Here is a 23,659-nt window from a genome sequence, read left to right as displayed (position 1 = left end):
AGGTGTGTGTGTTTGTGTCCTCCCTCACCAATAGCAAACAACTCCACCCCAGCATTTCGCAGACTCTCTGCAGGAGGTATGACATCGTCCTGGGACTTCCCGTCTGTGATGAGGATCCCAATCTTAGGTACACCCACCCGTGAGCCAGACTCCGGCTTGAAGCAGTTCTCCAAGATATATTCCAATGCAAGGCCTGGAAAGAGACAAGAGGGATGGAGGAGGAAGACAGTGGGAGAGGGACCAGGGTGGATGGAAGGAGAAAGTTGGACAAAAGGGAAAAAGCCATTTAAGAGAGGGAAAAAGAGGGGTACAGTAGGAGCAAGATGAGAACAAAGAGTAAGTATGTGTTAAGAGCAAAGACAAAATAAGAAAGAGAAATAGAAAAACACTGGCTTGAAGGTTCTTAACAAACTAATCCTGTATATACATAAAAACAAACTGGCAGAATCAGTAAAAGCCAGCACCTGTGAGAGTATTTCCTCCTTTGTATGGCAGGTTCTTAACAGCGTCAATGACGGCATCTTTCGAGGAGAAAGCGTTTAGATGCCATTCTATCCTGGGATCCCCACTGTACTGAGCCAGACCTACAATCACACACACATAAACACACACACATACAGAATGTATAACTTATATTACAACCTTTCATATTTAGTGAGACACCAAAAGAGCTGATGTGCAAACAGATTTAACAAAAATTTACAAATATGATGAGATATCGTGAAAAAGGGACCCACCTATCCTTGTCTTATCAATGCCAACATCAAAGGCGTCGACCAGATTTTCCAAGAACATGCGGACCAGCCGGAAGTTAAGCCGACCAATACTCCAGGAGCCGTCCACCAGGATCACGATGTCTGCAATGGCCTCAGTGTGGCAAACAAACTGATCAACTACAAGAAGGAGAAAAGACACAATGACATGAATTTTAAATTTACCTTGCACAACTTGGGACAAACAATCCATAAAGGACTTATTCATGGGTAAATGAAAAAAAACTTCAGTGAAAACATAATTATTTTACTTTAGTTCTGCAGATTTCTGAGACAAAACTCAGAATAAATGCACACGTAAAGTGTGCCGGTTTCAGATTGTCTTTATTGATAAAACACATACTGTAAACCAAATTGCCAGAATCAGAGCTGTGAAAATAAAAAATCATGTAAAATGTATCCTTAGCATATAGACACATATGCAGACACCAACCACCATCTTGTGAGACTCCTTTGAAATCTGTGGTGTTTTTCCCAAGTATTCTCTTCTAACCTCCTCTTTTTGGAGTTAATCACTAAACACACTGGTGGATATTAACTTATATTTAATTTGAAAGACCATTTGGAAATCCACATCTGAAACCTTCCACCTGAAAGTAATAGTGAGGATAGATATGAGTCAATGTTGTGGAATGAGGTGCGCACTCACACACACGCATATATTCATTAGTTCATTTATCATTATTCCATAACTGCATATCTTGTCATCCTGCCCTGTGTGATATCATAAACATGAATATACACCAACTTCAAGTTGAAAAATAAATCCCTCACAGTATCTGCCTACAAAAGCAACAGTGAATTCCCAGAACGTGCTGATCAGGTTGGACTTTTGTGTATTAACAAAGAACGGGGATAAAAGAGAGTACTGAATACAAGAAATAAGAATTATTACTTAAGTTTAAAAATTATTATGACAAAGATTACAGAAAGGAGACATACCATCTGAGTGGTAGATGTGGTAGTGGTAAATGTAGATGTTCAACTGCTGCTGGATAATATTCACCAAAATAAATCCAAACGTCAATTTCTCACTATACTCTGACAACAGATGTTAGTTTTGGGGCTCAGGTGCATACTGGGTAATTGCAATGCCCCGGGTGAGTCCCAAGACCTTCTTTCCCTTGTGTCCCCTCTCTGTACACTGTCAACTATCAACTGTAAAATAAAAAAAAAAAAAGATAAGTGAAGTATCTTTTTAGTAGGAAGAATTTCCTCCCCAGTCTTATGGGTATTTTTCAGAAATCCACAATAGCATGAATGACTGTGAATTGAACAGCAACACATTAAATGGAACATGAAAAGAGCTCAGACTTTGTGTATTTTTGCAAGCAATCTTTTTTTAATTTTATATATGAAACATTTACTGTACCACTTGTGCAATCATGTCAGGCCAACACTATTTATAGATTGAAATTTATAAAAGACACGTTGTGTAACGATAAACCACGCAGGAATTTGGTTCAAGAAGTGATTTTCCAGACAGAGCCTTCTGTCTGCTGTCTGTGTCTGTGTGACTGTTTGAACCATCCATCTGCTACAGACGGCAGAAGGAATAGAGAAGAGAAGACAGCAAGGTCAAGAGATAGCTGGTGACAGTCTTTGATTTGCAAATGTATAGCATAAAAGATGGAGGTGTTATTATAAAATAGTCCTTGGGTAATGTTTTGGAAGAAGCAGGAAGGTTATGAATACATCCTTCAGAGTATAGGTGCATATTGGTCATAGGCGTTTATTTTGCCAAAATGTCCCGCATTTTTTAAAGATGAAGTAGCACTCTCACAAAAAATCTACAGTATATGATGCCTATTACAGTGGCCTACACTGGACAAAAAAAAATAATTTTAAATTATTCAACTATTGATTTAAAGGGAAGAGAAATTGTCGCTTGGTTTGAGAGTTTCAGCAAAATGGCAAAAAGCTGAGAGGCCAAAGAGTGAAAAGATGATTCTTTGTAGTTTCCCTCCTTACAAAAAAACAAGCATGGTCTTTAAAGAAACTCTAAGGTTAAAGAATAGAGAGAAGGAATCTGACACCAGGAAGGCTTCTTTAAAAGTGAGAGACATTCAGGGGTTGTTTGTATCTATAGAAACTGCTGTTGAAACTGTGGGTAAATAGAGAGACGAGGAACTTAATGGTTAAGAAAGACAGAGTCATAAAGTTGGTTACTGTGCAATGTGAAAAGCCATCAAGAGAGATGAAGGACTTTGTAAACAGAGGATTAGAGGGTCGTAATTACAGCTAATTACAGCTTGCTGGTCATCGTCTATTCTATTGTTGGCAGAGTGGTAAGAATGACCTTCAACTAGGCATAACACTGGAGTTTTACATATGAACCAATAATCAAGGTTGCCCCTATCCTTCACATTATCCCTGCTGATGTCTGTAAACACTCAATTTAGTTGGATAACAAAGGTCATTGTTTCTTTAGGGAATCCTTTTTCTGCCATTCATTCTTGTATAGTTTAAGAAACAACTTCCATTATTGCCAAAGGTAGATAATCCATCTCAGTAAATATGAAACATTGAGTCATAGTTTTACTGTGATTTCATTCAGTGTGTGGATTACATTATGTACAGTTTTCATCAGTCACATGACAGGACAGATAGATGGAAGGCTCTGCAAAATGCTAGAAACTCTCATATATTTTGGCAGGACTTAGTAAACCGTGAAGTCCTTTATTTCAAGCAACCGTTTATGTAATGCAGTTTTTTTTAAGTCATTTTATATTTTGTTAACAGATTTCCTTATAAGGTTTACATTGTCCTGTAACTGCATAACGTTTTTGAATATAATTTGGTAATCAATTGTTAATTCTTTGACTGAAATTTCCTCAGTATTCTGAAAAAGAATCAATTATCACGTCAGAATTAATTCAGCAATTATGCTGCAGATATCTGTAAAACAGACACATAGACACTAAGAATACAGTTAAAGGAGACAATGGATTTTCCCTACCAACAATGGTTGTTAGTGAGACTGGTTCCAATATCTTAGCACTATAGCTGCTATTGAATTCATCTTCTCAGCTCTCTGTCTGAGTGCCACACAATAGCAGGCTTGTCAAAGGTCCCCCTGCTCCCTCTAAGGCCCATCTGCTTTTCTTCTTCTCCTCATCATCGCCACCCTCTCCCCCCCTTTCTCTTCTTGCCTAACGCCTTTGCTGTGGGTCAAAGTTCAGTTACGGGGGAACAGTGGGGAACAGTGTGTCTGTGCACAGATGAGGCAGAAAGAAAGTGTGAAATAGAAGGAAGGGAAATGAAGCATGAAGAAAAAAAGTATGGAGAGAACAAAACGCTGTATTTGGGTTTGATGAAATACCGCAGATATATCAGTTTCTATGGTTCCAAGTCCTTCCTTTGTCCAGGTCTATGGTTACTCCTGTTCTCCTCTGCGTGTCTCCAGTCCACTATCTCACTTTGTCCATCTCTGTGGCTAACTAACAAGAGACCGGCTGGGTTTGGCACTGTTTTTTTTCTTAAACACTACATTAACTAAAACAAACTGCCATGGAAGAGCAGCACAAGACATGTCAGTCACTACTATATACATGTGTGTCTGTGTGTTTATATTCATATGCGGACCAAATGGGAAATCCTATCAAGTGTTGACCCATTTTCAGTCCTTCTTTTTAACAGGCCTGGTGAGATGGTAGAGACATCACAGTTTTGGTCAGATTTGTTGCCATGATAAAGGAAAAAATAATGGTCACACTTTCCAACACTTAAACTTATTTGCTCATAGCAGAAGTCATGGGATGACATGCCTGTAATGAGTAATTTGCCAACTTCTGTATATGTATTGTGTTTAACAAACTGTTTCAGTTCCATGGCCCCCTGACGGTTTCTAACGTAATGGATTGCAGAATGAATTGCATTATACTACAGCGGCAGAGTTTCGCTAGTTTTCCTCTCTCTGCTGGAGAGCATATTACACCTCAGGCAGCTATTGGAGCTGAAACCCACATTTCAGTCAACCAAAATGATGTCTTGGTCTCAAAGACAGGAACCAAGTATTCAAACTTGCATGTTACAGAAGTTTTCTCCATGGATATTAAACTAAACAAAGTGTTAATGTTCGAAAGTACACTTTCTCTGGCTTAACTTAAACATTGTTAAAGAATTAAGCAAGAAAACAGCACTCGCATGAGCTTGAGCATGTAACTCAGCAAATAAGTCTGTGTCCAAAAGGATGGCTGTGTTCTGTTTAAGTGTCCCAGTAGGCCTTGGCAATGTGACAGTGAGCCAGCATGCACAACACCAGGACCCCAAAACTGACGCAGCCAAGTTTAATTGAGCCAATGCTAATTTTTACTGCTTTTTTTTACTGTAACATGTCTTAATATCCTCTGAAAGTAAGGCTTATTAGGAACCTCAAACACAATTAACTTCATTGCATGTAAACAGTAAAGGACAGTTGATATAAATAGTGCTGAAATGATTGTAATTTTAATGGTTTACACAGAGAAGGTACAACAACAACCAATCCTGTGGTGGACCAGTACTGTAGTCTCAAACATTTGATGTCATGAAGCTGAATTTGCAGATTTGCGTCTGTGTCTCTATACTCTCTGATTCTGGACCATGAGGTTGCCTGAACTTCATCTGAACCTTATTTGCATAAAAGCACGTGATTAGAAAAGGCTCTGCCATCACCGAACCTATTTATATTTGATTACACAAATGGACAGGCGCCCACCATAACTGGCATGCGAGCACGTGATTAGACAGACGGTCCACCTTGTGTTCATGAGAGAGTAAGCGACCACATTTTACAACCCAGCCCACAGTGCAGTCTGCAGTGCTGTGGGAAAGAAGTACGTGGCTCTCAGACAATTGAATTAACTTGTGTGGGAGTGTAAAAATGAGTATTAAAAATGTGAGTGCAACAATGGGAGACACTGTTGGCTGGATGCAACTTCTAGCAGAGTAAAGACAGACATGCAGCGACAAAGAAAGGGAACAGAACTGGAAACTACAAGAGTGAGATGATCTGGACTAAAAGCATCAGTCAAACAAAGCACACAGAGGTTTAAACACACATATAGGCAACATGTTATTGAGAAAACGGGAGATTAATGTCTGTACAATACACAGAAAAATAAAAACAGAGACTAACCCAACAAATATTCAAACATACACTCTCTCTGTTCTCATTAACAGTATTTCTTCCCAGCCGGCCTTGATTCATTGCTGACCTCTATTTAGCCAGGGATCAGACAGAGTGTGCTGTCATTTCAATCTCTCTCTAGTTAAGTTTTATTTCCTCTGCCACTGTGATTGTGTTTCAATGTCTGGAATTAACATTGAGAACAGATAGATGGATAGTAGCAGCGTGAGTCCCCACATTAGTGAGAACAACTCCCTTATTCTCTTTGCAAATGTTTGATTCCAGCGTGAGCCTGCTTTTATTAGAGCACTTCACCTCCGAGATCAGGGTAATATATTACAAAATAATTGGACATTTATTCCCAAATAGTTTAACACAAGGTGATATGTTTGATTTTGATGTATTAATCCACTCTGTATCAAAATACACTTCAGTGAAATGATGAAATGGAATATTAAACAGTGGGCGAACTGCCTTTTTTATGGTCACCACTGTAAAATGTTTTCTCAATATATCACTTCATGATGAATAGTAATATGATCTATTTCTCCTGCCTGCTGTTTATCATATAGAACCTAATGTTTCAATACAACCAATATCCTGTTTGTACAGTCTGGTCCTTTCCACCTCATCTGCTCATGTGTAGGTGTGCTTTCTAAGTGTTCTGCCAAACTGAGATGAAATGTTTCTAGAATTTAGAGAGACAAGCACAATGAAGTGAAAAACTTGATGGACAGTTTTACATATCATAATTTACTCCGCCTGTTTAACAACATGTGCCAAAGAATAAGGTTGAATGATTTTGAAAAAATATCTAATGGTCATTATTTGGACATATTGCAATTGCTATATGATTAGGAAATTATATTTTTTACATAATCATTCTCATTCTCACTGAAAAACATATAACGATGATTATGGTGCGATTTCTCAAGTCTGTAGAATATGATGTGTAGGCCAGGACATCTCTGCAGAATGTCGACGTATAATTTAAAATGGTATTTGGACACACATTTCGCCTTTAACAAATATTTTGCCTCCTGTGGTTTGAAAATTTCATTAGGCTGTGATGGTCACGGCAAAATGGTACAGAATTTATTCTCATTAATGTATAGTTGTCTGAAGACATCATAAAAACTATATCTTAACCCTTGCTACCAGTCTTTTTAGTAAGACTATACACACCTGTATTTTCTATCTTCATAATTTTCCCAATATGTCAGGGTTGCCTTCTAAGAAAGAGCATTACCACATGCCTTCATGACATTACGTTTGGATGATTACAGTTAACTTGTTACACATCATTGCTGATGGAGATCATATGATATGAACGAAAAGTCCTACTTAAACCCCTACTACTATTCCGATTCATGTGATATTAAGGTATCTTCCAGAACAGCTACTAAGTGAACCTCAAGATGAAAGGATTGTTTTTGTCAATATCTAGAAAACTGTGACATTGGCAACAATCAATACACCAAATAAAACAAATATTTGACTAATGTATATTGTCAACTGCAGAAGTAAAAAAATTGTATTAGCGACCATCTCAGTGTCACCACAACCTGAGCATGAAGCCAGAGAGCTGTTTTAGCCTAAAGCAGGTTGTTCCTGACAATAAACCCTGGTGGCACACAAGAGCTTCTGAAACAAGATTTTCTTTGTTTTATTGGCTTGTTTATTCAATCAAGAGACAGGCAGCTGATTGATACACCTGTCATTTGCTCAGTGGCCCTTAGATCAACTCAGCCAGCCGCAAACATTCATATTCATCTGTGAGTCCTGCGGGCTTATGTGAGTGTGTGTGTTAGTTTGTTAGAGAGAGTGTGTGTGTGTGTGTGTGTGTGTGTAGTGTAATCCAGTGGGTTTTAAGGTGTAATCCGACAGCTGTTTTTAGGCAGGTTTGTGTCGTTCCACCAGAGACCTTTCCTTGCTTGGCCTCCTGATCTTTAATCCACTGTCTTGTTCTGTTCCACTTCACTGAATACACAGACGTTCTGACAGAACAAACTCTAGGTGTATGCTGAAAGCAAAACATGGCCTAGACTCTACCTCAGAGTCTGTTGCTCCATCTCTACCTGTCTCTGCATTCCTTGCCTTGCTTTTTTTTTTTTCTTTCTGTTTGTCTTCCTCTAATCTGTTTGTCTGACACACACACTTGTTGAACTGTGTAGGTTTTTCTATTTCGAAATTTGAGTCCCTCTTATCATGTCTGGTTATTTTTTAGCTCCATGCACACATCGTAAAAACTTTAGAGACTTGTGTGTCTCTCAAACTAGGCTTTTTTGTGTCACTATTCAATACAATACTGGCTTACTTATTAATTCTGCAGGAGGGGCAGTTTGCCTGGCAAACCCTTTTTCTATTTCGTAGTTTGTCTTAGTCAAGCACAAGTGACTCTTTATTAGACAAATGCATATAATCATCAACTGAAATAAGGTACGGTAACTATAAGCACTTCTGTGGCAGTCAGAAAACTGTTCTGTGCAAGGCGGATTTGCCGCAGCTAAACTACATATTATGAGCTACTGAAAAATCACGGAAATGTATACAAAACAGAGATTTGACCATATTCCACAAATGATATAATGTCATTGTTTAAATCACAATTCTGAATAATGAATGAGCCTTTCTCCAAAAAGGGCAAAAAACAATAGTTCAATGAATGATGTGCTTTGTCAAGCACAAAGAGTAAAACATTGGGATCACAAGAGTGGGAAGAGAAGAGGAAGAGAAGAGGACAGGATTGACAAGCTAGGAAAGAGAGCTTAGAGGACAAGAAAGGTCAGGCAGTAAAATAAAGTGGACAGATAGAAATAGTGTTAAAGGGTATAAAGATTGTGTGAAGGAAGAGGGCTAAATGGTGTAGAGAAGAGGAGGTAAAGAGCAATACATGTGTCATATAGAGCAGAAGGTTGTGCAGAGCTAAAAACTCAAGTACAGATAGTAAGCAGCATAGGAGGGAACATTGATAAATTATGAAAAGGCATTCAAGGTATATTTTATTTCTAAATGTGTCACTTCTAATGAAACATAACACATGTCAAGCTACTTATTGCATTTCTTCAAGCAGTCCAATAAAAGCCTTATCCCAATGTAGTTATTGTAGGTGTTGTGAAAGTTAAAATAATGTAAAAATGTAGTGTTGCATGCAAAGGTTTTTTTTCCTCCTTAATAAAAACACATTGTTTTCAATTTGGCTCACTCGTGGTTCAACTACATGCGCAGTGGACTTATTTCTGCAGAAAACCTGGTAAAACCAAAGCGGCGTTGCTCGTACCTCAGCCACAGTGTGATATAACTTCTATTTGTGACCATGAAGAGGGAGAGAAGAGAAGCCTTAGCTGGAGAAAATCAGGGAAGAAGTGGACCCTAATTATTCTATTGACCTCTGCACTTCAGGAGTCCTTGCCACTAATGACCGTAATGTCATTAGCACATCCACAACGAGATGCACTTGTTAACCACTGTCCTACAATTAGCTCAACTCAGCCATGAACCCCCTCACTTAATCGAGGACAAGGACAGAAGTCTGGCTAGCACAGAGACCACACACATACGCACGTCCAAATGAGCAATGGCTGATCTACGACCAAGTCTCTGAATGCACAGCCATCGTGTGGGAGGATGATATTTCTTTAGCTCCTCTCAACAGGAATAATTCAGCAGCTGGCAAATGTCCAAAACAAAATGCAAAACACAACTTGCAATGATAGCAAAAGTATTAAGCAAGACAAGACAAATGAAGACAAAATGTGAATCTCTGGAGGACGTTTACCAGAGTTAATTCTTTGTCGGCTCACTTTCAATTTTGTATTTTTTTTTATATTTCTCTATAACTACTTTCTCTTTAACACTCTCCTTACTTTGCCCTTCACACTACACATCAGCTCATATTGAAACTGTGCATTTTCACATAATTTGTGAATCACATTTACGACATCAATTTTCAATTTCTTGGCACCTTTCATGCTTTTTAGCCATGACACACATATCTGGCTCTTTTTGCTCTCAAATGGAAAGAAGTGATGTAATGTTAAGAGGCTTTCAAAAGGAACTGATAGCCTTCTTTGCCAGTTAGTTTGAAGCCTGCACATTCTTCAACGTGCTGCATGTGTTCACTGTATTTGTCTCCTTTCATTTCTGGTATCGGTTTTGGCCTCCTCTCTGGCTATTTGTCAGCCTAGTGACACATCTTTCTGGCCACAAACCTTTGACATCCTGTGTAGCCACTGAGCATTACAGTAAATGAAATGGGAGGCTAGAAATCAAATCAAATGTAGGACGAAAAGCACAATGACAGAGGACTATAACTTAATTCTGGAAACCAATCGGGCAGTAAATAAAGCAACACACACATACAGATATGGAAACACAAATGCACAAAGAGATGGAGAGATGCAAACTACACGAACGTTAAAAAGAAGGAACACACACATACACACACCTATCTAGAGAGTGCCAACAATGAAATAAATGATAATGTTAGGAATTAAGGTTGGCTATAAATATAGAAACCATGGCTCTCCAGGTGTGTTTTTGTTACCCTCTGCAGATGTGATGGATACTAGAGGACTCATTCCGTCTCTTCCACTATCAGAGTGGTGAATGTCAACAGAATCTCATTGGCCTCCAGTTCAACTTTAAATACTTCTGTCCCTTGGGTTGAAACCGTGTGATGTCTGTGTGGTTTAAAGCTTCAGTCAAATAGTGAACGAGGCAACACTCGGCTCACATCCTATGAGGTAATGTGTATTGGAAAAGGCACCGTAGATTGGGGGAAAGAAAAAGCTTTTGCCCTTTATGGCTCAATGATTTCCACTTGTTTGTGTTGGACTGGTGCTGTGATTGCTTTATGAACCAGTAAATGAGAGGATTGGTATCGATACCAGAGTTGATCTAGTTAAGTAACTTTAATTCAAGTAATGGCAAATACAATAAAGGAAATTACATATTAAAACAGAGGGCAGTTGTTGAAGTATTTTGCAATATAGTTTATTTGAAAATATCTGGGTATTTTGGCCAGGTAACAACTTACTGTCAGTAGTGAGAAAACAGGAATTTGCTGCTTGAAGCTTTGAGAAACTAGTGCTCAGTTACAGTGGGCTATATCTTATCTTAGATCTTTATGGTCTGCAGGGCGACAATCATCTCTTTTACTACTGGAGGCTACTGACCCACATTTGTAACAACTACAGTCATGGACGCACCTTCAGTACACACACACACACACACACACACACACACACACACACACACACACACACACACACACACACACACACACACACACACACACATACACATATCCTCTGATCTAATATCACGCGGCTGTCCAAATTTTTAGGGCTAATTTCTAATGAAAACAAATGACTGTCTTGCACAGGGGATTTGATCTTGTTCTAAGCAAAACAAAGATATTTATTGTTATTGGCTGCAAAATTCCTTACTGACTTTATTTTGGCAGAAACACGGATTAAAAACAGCAGCAATTGGCTAACAGTCGATAATGGAATAAAATCTATTGTTTTAAAATATATAGTATTGTAGGCCAAATGATCACATGCAACATACAACAAGGCCTACACCCAAAATGACAAATTATGTTGTTTATTGTTGCCTTCGATACTCATAATGAAAATGCTAACATGCTAATGTTTACCATGGAAGTGTCATAAACTTGCATAATTCATAATAGCCAGCAGGGGGTGACTCTAAATTGATATAAGTCCATTACATAATTACCCTACTAAATGCAATTCACTAGCATGATGTGCATTTAGTAAATCATGTTCCGATTTCGAGGAAAATAGAGTATGGTAAGGTCTGCTTTAGGACGTGGCTACCTTGCTACCAAGGTATTGTCTGGTCTGAGGGTTTTCCGTGTTTTTGTCTAAGAAGCCTTTCACAATGTGTTTTCAATGCAATAAAGTTAATTCTAACTCTTTTGGTTGGCAAAAAATGTCTCGTTCAGTGTTTGTTTGTAAATTTAGCTCTGCTCTATTATATCATTTCTTGTTGCAAAAAGCCAAGATGGCGAAGGTCAAAACCCAAAATGCCAAACTCAAGGCTTCAAAACTGCAGTCCAGTAAACAATCAGTGGGTTGTCGAGAGATTTCACTCAAAACCACAATAGTGAACTCTAGAGAAACAGTCATCTGACTGCACCGTAGGTATCTATACAAAATAAATTGGAAATCCATCCAGGAGATGTATATTATAACCGCTTATCCAGTTAAGGGTCGCGGGGGTGCTGGAGCCGATCTCAGCTGTCAATGGGCGAAGGCAGGGTTCACCCTGGACAGGTCGCCAGCCTATCACAGGGCTGACATATAGAGACAGACAACCACTCACACTCACATTCACACCTACGGGCAATTTCAGAGTCATCAATTAACCTAACCTGCATGTCTTTGGACTGTGGGAGGAAGCCGGAGAACCCGGAGAGAACCCACGCTGACACGGGGAGAACATGCAAACTCCACACAGAAGGTTGTCTGGCCCGGGAATTGAACCCGGGCCCCTCTTGCTGTGAGGCGACAGTGCTAACCACTACACCACCGTGCAGCTATGTATATTATAATTATGCATAAATACCAAAGATGACAAATGTGAGAACTGTTGCTGCAAGAGAAGCTTTTAAAAGTTTCTCTAGGCGTTTGTCCAAAATAGAACCCCTGAATCAAACAAACAGAGAAGGATCCTGATGACAAATGGCCCCATGTGTAAAAGCATTACACAGTATTTGCTCTGTCTGCATAAAGTCTAAACTGGAAAGAGTAGATGTTGATGTTTTGACACAATGGACTGAGTCCAGAGAGACTCTTTTGTTGGCAGAACTGACAGAAAAAAGTAATGTATGAAAATCTTTACTGGCACTCCAGCTGGCAAGTATTTTTTTTCATTCATTATTATTTATTATTTTTTCTAACAGAACTGTGTTTTTTTGTTTTTTTTAATCAAGGCTGAGGTGGCTGTAACAGCAATAAGACTTCATGGCTAAGTTCCGTATTTCTACAGCCAAGACTTTGAAGCTACAGCAACACAATAGTCTATCATCGACCTATGAATGATCAAACACACAGTTTTACAAGGGACATCGTTATTTTTTTAAAGACCACATTTTGCCATGATCTCCTCACAAAGTGAAAACAATACTAGCATCACTGTTGCGGCTGGTTTTGTCTCTTCCTTTTAAACAGTTGAAGAAAAAAGTTCCATTTATGTATTTATGTTTATTCAACTTGTAAAAAGAATCATAGCATGTTTCTATTCATAGTAATTACTGGAGGTTGGTTAATTAAGTATAAAGATAAAGCAATTATGTTTCACAGTAACTATGTTACTCTATGATGTTTCTCATTAACAAAGGGTACACAAAGTTATAACAGCACTGATTTGACACAATGATATAGCACTTTATTAAACAGTAGTGAATGACTAAAGCTCAATCTGACTCTGAAATTTTGAAGATTAATCTGGTTTGCAGTCTTCCATAAAATGTATTCCTATCCTGCATAGTAGTCTTTTTAAATCATTGTAACATGCCTAGGTATTTATGCTGCTTTTCTCTGCAGACAATGACACAGCAAAAAGACAGAAAAAAGACATTTCAACTCAGAAACTGATATTCAAGGAGAAAATGAAATTCTCTGCACATCTTTCAGCAGTGAGCAGCTGAATCCGGTGCTTAGATCACTCATTGATTTAGAGGCGGCAAAAAATGACTTCAGTCCTCTCTCCAAACTGAGATTGGACCCCGGAGTCCCTGACCGATGATTCGAATCATCGACTTTTAGGGTGTAGACCCATAAATGCCGAACATCAATATGGGAAACATGGACAGATTACAAACTACAAACCAAGGCAAAATATTCCTTTAAAGATTTTCTGTTTGCTCAGAGCCAGACTCAGTCAATGACACCCCAAGAGCAGACAGAAAATTTGATTAATTTAAAAACTCCTGAAATGGACAGTCTGTATTTAGTTCAGAGGAGCCTGTGCTAACCCTCTGTAAGATACGGTTAAGTCATTTGTAGAGTATCTTTAGAAGCCAAAGTGGCTGGCTAGAGAGCGTAGGAGGTTTCATGACACTTCCTTTAGCTAATGGCCGTCTCCCCTTTACTTTGAAATACATCTGAGCAACTTCAAACCAACATAATTAAATGCTCACAAACACCCATGCGCGCACGCACTCTAGCCAGGATGTATTTGATATCGGTAGCCGAAGACAACGAACTTAACTTACTGCATTTTTTTTTTTTACCTTGACTTGCCAAGTTGATATTCAAAACTGTGTGTGCAGGAACATTCACATCATTACAGTTTGACCCATCAGTTATTATTCACAATATATCCAAACTCATTAGTTATTATAATAAAATTGCTTGAAAGTAAAAAAAAACACTACAATGGCCTGAGGTGTGATCCATGCATATAAAAAGGTAGTGTGCACACAAAAAGACAACTGACTTGTCTGATGTCTGTAACACACAAACACACCCACGTACACACATCAGAGAGGAGATGAGACTTTGAGCCAGCTGTTAATGAAAGGTTTTGTAAACAACCCACCCTGATATAAAAGCGATTTGATTACTACTCTAGAGCGGTGATGGTCTGGGATATCATTGCTAATACACACACACACACACACACACACACACACACACACACACACACACACACACACACACACACACACACACACACACACAACACAACACACACACACACACTCTTTGGAGCCCTGTGGGACATCCTTCTTATCGTTGTAGAACATAAATACACACACACAGCCTGATAGAGAGGCAGAGAAAGAGAAGCAGTCCATGTTACAGTGCAACATAAAAGAGCAGTCTCAACAGTGAGACATTATTATCATCACCATAGTACACAAAGCTGCATGCAGGCACTTATACACACACACACACACACACACACACACACACACACACACACACACACACACACACACACACACACACACACACACACACACACACACACACACACACACACACACACACAATACATTCACAAATTCTATTGAATGCCAGCAGGATATTATCATAATCCCCAACAGGTACGAAGCAGTACACCAATCAAGGTCACCTCTGCTGCAGTGAATGGTGAGTGGCTCTGATAACAGAAGACTGAAGGAAATCCAGTTTTTAATCTACCGTCTGACAGGAAGTGGGGAGGAGGAGAGCAAGAATCAAAGAAGAAAAGAGCATCAAAGATGTAAACCTCTGTGTGTGTAGAGAGAGAGTCATTAAAGTTTAAATTATGTTCATTAGTTTTTTATAAAGTTCAGGTTTTCATCCTTGGACTCAAAGGTAGTGTAAGTTTCTTTTGTGTAAATGAAGGCATGGCAGGCAGGTTCACCATGCAAGCTCACAGTTTTGTAACCAGATGTGTTGGTCAAGAGACACAGCTTTGAATTTGACCAAAATAATGCCAGCTATAATTCTGCTCCCACACAACATTGCTCTTTATTGTTGGAGAGAGCACAAATCAAAACAAAAGAAAATGTCTAAAAATGTCACCACAAAACGTTTGGTTTATTTATGACCTGATATGAGTTGCCTCGATATATCACAAAATCAGTCTGCAGGAGCTGAAAACAAATCAATAGGAATTCCCATCTTCCCTCACATATTCTCTTTCTTCATAAAAAAAAATGTTTTGGTTTTTATTGTGGTTCAGCTCTTGACATTTTTTGGAATAGATGGCTTTTTGAATAGTGATAGTACAGTTTTTTTCAGAAAGGAAAAGTTTGTGATATGTAGTTAGATTCTTCATATAACAAACGTTATCTCATCTTATATCTTCTCCTTTATAACACTAGATACAGAATATATGTATGATAATCACACATTCTTTATTGTGAATCCAATATCTCTCCATAGCTCTACGCTATGCAGGTTAATACATTGCAAGTGTTACCAGAGATTGCAGTCAATATAAAATATGCTTTGATTTACTATTGATGCGTTTTCATCTCCACCCAACAGACAATTCATTATGAATTCAAGGGTGCAAAGTGTCTATAAATAAGCTTTATAACTTGGTTAATTGCTCAGTGATGCTCTCTCTCTCTTTATGTGTGTGTGTGTGTGTGTGCGTGCTTGTGTGTCCCTCTCTTGCTCCATCAGCAAATAAGAAGTGCACATATAGCAAGAGGGAAATTACATTGTGCAAATAATATATAAGGGTTATAGTCCATGAAAATGATGACACATAGTATACAGTTAACTCGAGGATGGACTTCTTCACACCAAATTCAATAATCACCACTTCCTGAATAGCTTTCACTGCCCTATGATAAATGATCACCCAGCACACAAAAAAACGAGCCAACCATAAGCAAAAGTGCTTAAATAATAAGCCTCCTTAAAACAAGTAATGAGATTCTGTCTATGTGTACACTTACAGCTCGAAAGCAATAGCAAAATTGTCACAGGAAGTGACTTTTAAATCTTTCAAAAGCAGTCACAATCACACATCAGCTGCAGTGTCTCAAATTCAGCCACCAGCAAGGTTCATGCCAAGTCTGCAAGAAAAAAGATGGCTTAATCTTTCTCTAATCCACACAAGCACACAGACAAAACTATGTTGCACTCCGCCAATTATACTATAGAGTTCAAAGATTCCTCTATGAATTTTCGGTTATATAAACAACAGTAGATACATTTGCACATTTCAGGAGAGGTTAAAATAATGTGAAAACATGAATGTAGCCAACTGAAAGAACATTTGGGTTTCAGTCACAAACAAATAAAAATCCAGACGGTGTTTTGGGGGAGGAGAGCTCAAATTAACAAGCAACCTCACAGACACAAGTTAACAATGTGAGTCACTCATTACCTAACATCAGGAGTCACAGTCACTTCCCTGTGACTTTAGTGTATGCTCCTAACATCAGGAGTCACAGTCACTTCCCTGTGACTTTAGTGTATGCTAAAGAGTTTCCAGAAAGCTCCACTGTGAATGATTCACCATTGAAGCGTAGATGGTTTTGGCATCTTTACTCTCACTTGGTGGGTAAGTAGACCACCAGGCCGATGTCTGCCTGGGTTTTGCTTTAAAAGGTGGATTCTGCTGTTAACCGGTTGCAAACAAACTCTGCATGGGGGAAACACTTCACAGTTGGATCCAATTGGACACAGATAGACACCGGATGCATATCTTTGACTTTCTGATCTATGGAGTTGGTGTTAAAGCCAACACCAATGGCTGTTTTTCCTTCATCCAAACATCACTATGGCAACCGACTGGGGGACTCTTTAAGCTGAGTCCTCCTCAGCACCATTCATTTTATTTATACGTTCATGTGAGCACAGGATTTGAATATAGCCTCCTCTCCTGGAAACAGTGTTTGTGTGAGGTTGTCCTACCTCCAGAGATCTCGTTGGCATCCTCAGGTGGTACAGCTGACTCAGTCAGCCTCTCGGGCTTAGTCTTGTCTCCTCCGTCACTCTCACCTCTTTCAGCTGCAGCATATAAAACGGATTAATCACAAGTTAGCAGAATAGCATAGAATAAGAAACTGTTATTTTAGAAAGTCTCTTCTCTATATGGGTCTACATATAGTTATAAGTGAAGCCATATAGATTTGGTACATACAGATTACAATAAAGAAGTGAAGTAGAGGGGGGGGGGGGAGAATAGCACATCCGAACAAAATGGAGTAGAGGAAAGGAGAGTGTGAAGATGAGAAGGGAGGAAACTATACAGAAGAGACAAAAAGAAGATAAAAATATTGTGTAGTGGTCGTGGTCTTGGTAGTGTTCATGGTAGTAGTAGTAGTAGTGAAGTGTCAAGTGAAATAGAGGAGCAAAGTAGAGTTGTAAAGACCACAACAGTGTACAGTACAACTGAGTGGAGAGGTACAGTTGAGGTGAATAGAGTGTGTTGGAGCTACAAATTACAATACAGCCAGAAGATCAGAAGCAAAGAAGTAAAATGCATGAACGCACCTTTATGTCTGCCCTGAAGTGGCCGGCTCTGCTCACTGCCACTGACACTGATGACACTGACAGTGTATTCCTTAGAGGGGTTGTAATCTGTTATCAACACCTTAGTGTCAGATTTAGATATTATGATCTCCCTCTGCTGACCACCTGAAAGAGAGAGAGAATGAGACGATACAGAGGGGCAAAGGTTAGGCTCATGGATATTTTAATTAAGTATATATTTTTTCCATTTCTTGTTGCTATATTCAATAGCTTGGAAGCAATTATTTGCGTTCTCGTGACCGGGCCAACTTTAGAAGAAGTTTATTCGGTGGAAGAGCTGATTATCATCCTCTATTCTGAAGGCAGGCAAACGTTATGTTCAAGGTCGAAATATTCTACTTTAAAGTGGATTTATTTGTGCATTCATGTCTTTGTAAGGAGCATATATCTTCGCATAAATGTTTGGATTAAAAAAAAAAAGAAGAAAAAAAAACCCTCCAGAACCAAAATTCAAAAATGTAATTATGTGTTTGATGTTATGTTGTTGTTATTTCTAAGGCTTGTGGTTGGAGCTAAGAAAGGAATTAAAGGTAAGCGCTAGTTTAAGGTTTTGACTTTAGGAGAATACAATTTGCCCTTAAAATAAATTGCGGATCCTCACAAAGAAACAAGTATGTGTGTGCTTGTGTTCTCTCCTTAGCAGCTAATCCCCATCAGGCCAACAGGTCACATTATCGCCACATTTTAATTTTGACCATGCAATCAATGCCACCATCAATAAGGTGAGTGTGTGCTTCCTCAGCTCCTCTGTCCCCTTGAGCCTGCAGAGTGATGATTAATGAGGCCTTTAGGGGAAGAGAGATAAATCCTACTGAAGGGGACAGCAGGTCAGGCGAGGTAACTGCACGGATCAGTGTTCACACCACAAACCAGAACCTTAGTCTGTGCAGGGAGACATAACTACTGTCAATCAACCAAATATCTGGGCTGAAAGTGAAAGGTATGCATTTACTGGGTCACCATATGACAACTGTGAGTACATGGCTGCAATTGATTTTTTAGGTGATAATAGACTTTTTTTAACAGTGGACTTTTTGACTTGTCATAGTAGAAAAAGCACAGGTGCAATTAATGACATAAAAAATAGGACTGCATTCCATTTAGGTGAGCTAGTTCCAGGTTGATGGTAATGTGCATGCTGGCTCCCTGTTATGGCCTACTGATACACTTGATGGAACTGAACCATCATTAATAAGTTTCACCTGTGTTTCTCCTCTCTCATTTCTGTCTCGGGCTGAAAGCCACACTTAACACGTCACGAGAAGTGTGGGCTGTTAAAACTCAAACATTTGAGAGTGCTTAAGAAAGCTTAATACCATGCTCATGTGTATGCTAAATGTTCTCTAAAAAACATGCCTACCAGCATCTCAAAAAGTGCATAAATGAAAGTTGTGGCATATAATACGTACACAAAGACAAATATAAAAATGTGTATTGGTCAATTGAGAAGGCCTCACATGCTGTAGCTAGTTCCTGCCTAAAACAACAGTTTTGCATCTGTTGTTTGTTGGTCGCCTGACAAACTTGCTCTGATCGCAAAATCATGGGAAAGTCACTGCGCCGGGTCAAGAAGTTGTTTTAGCAATAAACTCCCCATTAAAGCACAAATTCCCATTTTTATATTTATGTTTGTATGAGGATTAAACAAATGAGATACAACATTTTAATAAGTGAGCTCCAGAGGTGAACTTTGGACAAACTCAGGCTATAGCTTTTCTCCTCTGCTAAGCTTGTCGACTCTGATCTTGGCTCCACAGTGCACAGACATGACTGCCGCTGAGCTTTTCATTTAACTCCTGACAAGAAAATAAACATACATTTGCCCCCAAAACTGTTGAACTATTCCTTTAAATTAGTTGAAAGTCTTTTTAAGTAGATTTGGGAATATTGTTACAAAAAAAGTGATGCTTGACTTATTTTAAAAATTGTCACGTTCATTTTAAACCAGAATAAATATTTTAAAACAGCTGGCTGGAATTTCATGACATTCTGCTTTACAAGAATGCTTCATCACAAGGCCTGGTATAACCATCAGAAAGCACACACAGACATGTTGTTTTACTTTGTAGTGGCCAAAAAATAGGCATTTAAGTCAACAACAAAAATACTGAAAAAAGTGCTTTAAGTTAAGTAAAAATCAGAACATACACAATGTGGCAAACGGAGAGAGAAGAATAATGACAAAAAACCTGCATAACTGAACCCCACAACAGCCATACTCTTATAGGCCATAACATATGACTTCAGTTGACACCGCACTCCTCAGTCTTTCTCTTGTCTTTCTTTGCAGGGTCAAACTTTAATGATACGTCATCAGCTTTGCTTTTATAAAATAGTGCCGCTTTTTACTCCGCTCTAGTATTTATTTAAGGTTTTACATGGTTAAAGACTTGGTGAGGACTTACTGGTTAGTTTGGTAAATGTAGTCTGGTTAACGGCAATGACCAGCCGCTTCCCTTGACTAGCATTACTAAGTGACCTTCCGGTACTGTTTCCCAGGACGGGGAGGGGGGGTGTCTCACCTGCTTGATTTGTTATTTGATGTCCCGTAATGATATGAATCCATAATGATGGTTTAAACAGTCAATTTATACAACAATGCATATGTGCCTGTACAAAGCATCACCAAAGTTTAATGCGTTATTGCTGCAATAAATCTGCACATTCTCTTGCACTGCTGCCATAAATACTACAACCTAATTAAAACCTTTGGAGATTGCACTGTTTTCTACACCACCTTTTTTACCTCCCAATGCTTGAAAAGCAAACTCATTGTCCAATACCCAAGTCATGCCTGCAACAACAGTGTGACAATAAGTTTCAGTTGCATACAGTAAAAAGTGAAACTTTTTTTCTGTTGGCTTTGGCTTTATCTCCGCTGAGATTTGAGAGAGTAAATATAGACATCTGGCACTGATAAATACACAAATATGCAAGTACACACTGACACAACCCACACTATTTGAATTCCGCAATTTTTGGCAGGCTATTGAACAGACTTCCAATGCTTATTTAGTTAACTTTGTGCACTTTCATTGAATAGAGAATAAAGCCACTGGACAGAGAGGCACAGGCTACAGTTAAACACATTTTAATGCAATAAGACTTGGGTTAAATTATCCACAAGCTGCTAATTGGGGGAAAACTGACAAGGGGACAATGTTTTTAAGAAAATAAGCATTTAGAAAAAAAAACAGCCATTTTTGTTGGCGAAAAAGATTCATCTGCTTTGACCTTAAACCTGAATTTGTATCCAGTTGCACTTTAGTTGAGGAGTAAAGTGATCTAAAATGGTATTTTAAAAGGACTACAGCCATTGTTGACAAGCTTTACCATGGGTGTTGTTCACCTCATCTGACTCCGACGGGATATTAGGTCACAGGACAGTTTTTTGTGTCTTCATCCTCCCTATTATCAAAGAAGGCTTTACTAGCCACATAGTGTGAGGACACTGAAAGTTTTTACTGCATCTGCTGAATGCCAGTGAGCTACTGCTGCACTCCTCCCTGAGAGGAAGTGGCCATAAATTTCAGTTTTTGTTCTCTTTTCAGCTTTTGTAGGCAGCAAGCAATTGTCAGACGAGGCGTTTCTCGCAAAGGGTTTATTTGCGAGAGAGGAGTTTTACGATACAGAGTGCTTATTCAGTCCTACTTATTCATTTTTACAGTGGCTGCAAAAGAATAGTCTTCATTCAGCACAGCATTAATACCAACAAAGCTAAACAGATTAATGTGAAGAAGATGTATGGCTGTGATGGTAGGCGCACTCTGATTATATGATAAAGAAGACGTCAGTAGTGTAGGGTGATTACTGACTGCACTGTGTATGCCCAGAAAAAGACGAGGTCATGCACCATGTCTGTACTGGTGCAGGATGAAAGCAGGACATCAGGCGTCAATTATCGCAACAATTCCACACATTGATAATGCAGTTTAATGCTGAATATATGAATACTATAGCTACCATTGTCTGTCATCTGTTTAATACCCACGGTCTACATCCGGTGAGTCAGACTGATCCTGGACTGAACTCCATCATGACTCAGTGTATGTCCTACTGTCCTGTGTACCTATCAGTCCTATTATCAAAAATGTGCTGACAGGCTCCACGTACGCAGCAGAAACATTCCTTTGTCTCAAACTTGGCAGAGATGCAGGACAAACTCTGAGTCCTCCACATCTCTCAAGAGTGTGATCCCTTCAAAGGAGCTTTGATAAGAAGTAAATTACATAATCCTTCCTGACAGACAGAAAATCTAAGTCATAATGGGATCCTTCGCCCTCAAATTTAAAAGTTAAGTCCTACTTCTTTTGCATAGAGGTGTGTGTGTGTGTGTGTGTGTGTGTGTGTGTGTGTGTGTGTGTGTGTGTGTGTGTGTGTGTGTGTGTGTGTGTGTGTGTGTGTGTGTGTGTGTGTGTGTGTGTGTGTGTGTGTGTTTCTAAACAGCCAAATGATCCTACCTGTACTGTTGTAGAGGAATAGATAGCTGTCAAAGTCTCCTTTGGGCTCCTTCCATGTAACAAGCAGTTTGCTTGGACTCAGCACTTTAAAACGCAGCCTCCTTGGAGCTGGAACTGAAAAACAATTAACCACAATTAAATCAGCTTCAATAAAGCTAGGGAATGATTGGAAATTAAAAATATGTTGATGAATGAAAATGATAATCAAAACATTCTCAGCCACCAGTCACAATGTGTTAACATGACAACAAGTCAGCGATTAAACTCAGAAACAACCAAAAGAGAGACCAAAAGATTTGCCCCAAAGAGACACAAATGACTGAAAGAGGAAACAAATAAATGGATGCAGAGAAGGAAAGAGAAAAGGCTGAGTGTTTTTCCATTTTGAAGTTCCTGTATCCATGAGCAACACATAAAGAAGCAGGTCGGCATGGCATACAGCTCAGCTTCAGCTCAAAACAGCATGAAAGAGGGTTTAAAAAGGCACAGATTTAGAAGAAACCATTTCAAGTCAAATTCTCTTTATAAGATATTTTTCACGGACAAGCCAGGAGGGATGATTTAAATTTCTGTCACAAACGAGTGAAGAGAAGTAAAAAAATAAAATAAAAAAGAAGCAGTGTCTGCCTGTGCCGATGCTGGGTTGTACATTTCTGATCTATAGAATATCATGGAGAAATGGTTGGTTTACAGCAGCATCCTCAGCAGTTCGCTTTACTTTCCAGACCTCTGTCAATGAAAACAGATCTGCAGTGGGCTGTAAAAATTATGGTAACAGCAGCCATTCTCTTCATGTCTGTGCGTGCAGTCTGTGGCTTCTTAAAAACACACTTAGACAGCGTGTTTTTAAGAACAAAAATAAATGTGGTAGAGAAGCATAAGACAATTTGACTGTTTTTGATCTACAGACAGAGAGACAGACAGCTGAAGAAAAAACAGACATCATTCACCTCAGATGAAAACAAAAGTTGCTGACATAACCTTTATGTCTGCGACACATATCACCATTTCACCGTTTTGCTACAGAATCCTATGTTAGTTTATACGTACAAAGTAAAGTATTCACCACAAACCACTGATTTTTAATATGTTTCTACAACGTTTCTATAAATGACTAGACACTGTCATCCATAAATCTGATGACACTGCCAATGTAAAGTCACTTTACCTGTCAGCACTCTTGTAACTTGCACTCTTTAGACTTAATAAATAAAAGATTATGTTTGAAATAAATCAAAATTCTTTGTAATCGTTTAGAGCGTTTAGATGTGTCGATGGAAAAAAACCTTTTTCAGT

At 38.8% G+C, this 23,659-nt stretch overlaps 1 protein-coding gene across 1 annotated transcript in view; it reads right to left on the bottom strand.

The window, feature by feature from the left end:
- The window catches only part of col14a1a (collagen, type XIV, alpha 1a), a 115,546-nt gene that overhangs the window by 81,485 nt on the left and 10,402 nt on the right, over positions 1-23,659 (bottom strand). The window contains exons 3-8 of the mRNA XM_054621031.1: positions 22,364-22,477; positions 17,865-18,008; positions 17,283-17,378; positions 738-893; positions 465-584; positions 29-193 (exon numbers count right to left, since the gene is read on the bottom strand). Of these exons, the coding sequence (XP_054477006.1) occupies positions 29-193; positions 465-584; positions 738-893; positions 17,283-17,378; positions 17,865-18,008; positions 22,364-22,477 (795 nt within the window). The remainder of the gene's footprint in view (positions 1-28; positions 194-464; positions 585-737; positions 894-17,282; positions 17,379-17,864; positions 18,009-22,363; positions 22,478-23,659) is intronic.

This window comes from Anoplopoma fimbria, chromosome 20 (assembly GCF_027596085.1).
Source record: "Anoplopoma fimbria isolate UVic2021 breed Golden Eagle Sablefish chromosome 20, Afim_UVic_2022, whole genome shotgun sequence".
Lineage (NCBI taxonomy): Eukaryota > Metazoa > Chordata > Actinopteri > Perciformes > Anoplopomatidae > Anoplopoma > Anoplopoma fimbria.
This window is presented reverse-complemented; position numbering and strand designations above follow the sequence as displayed.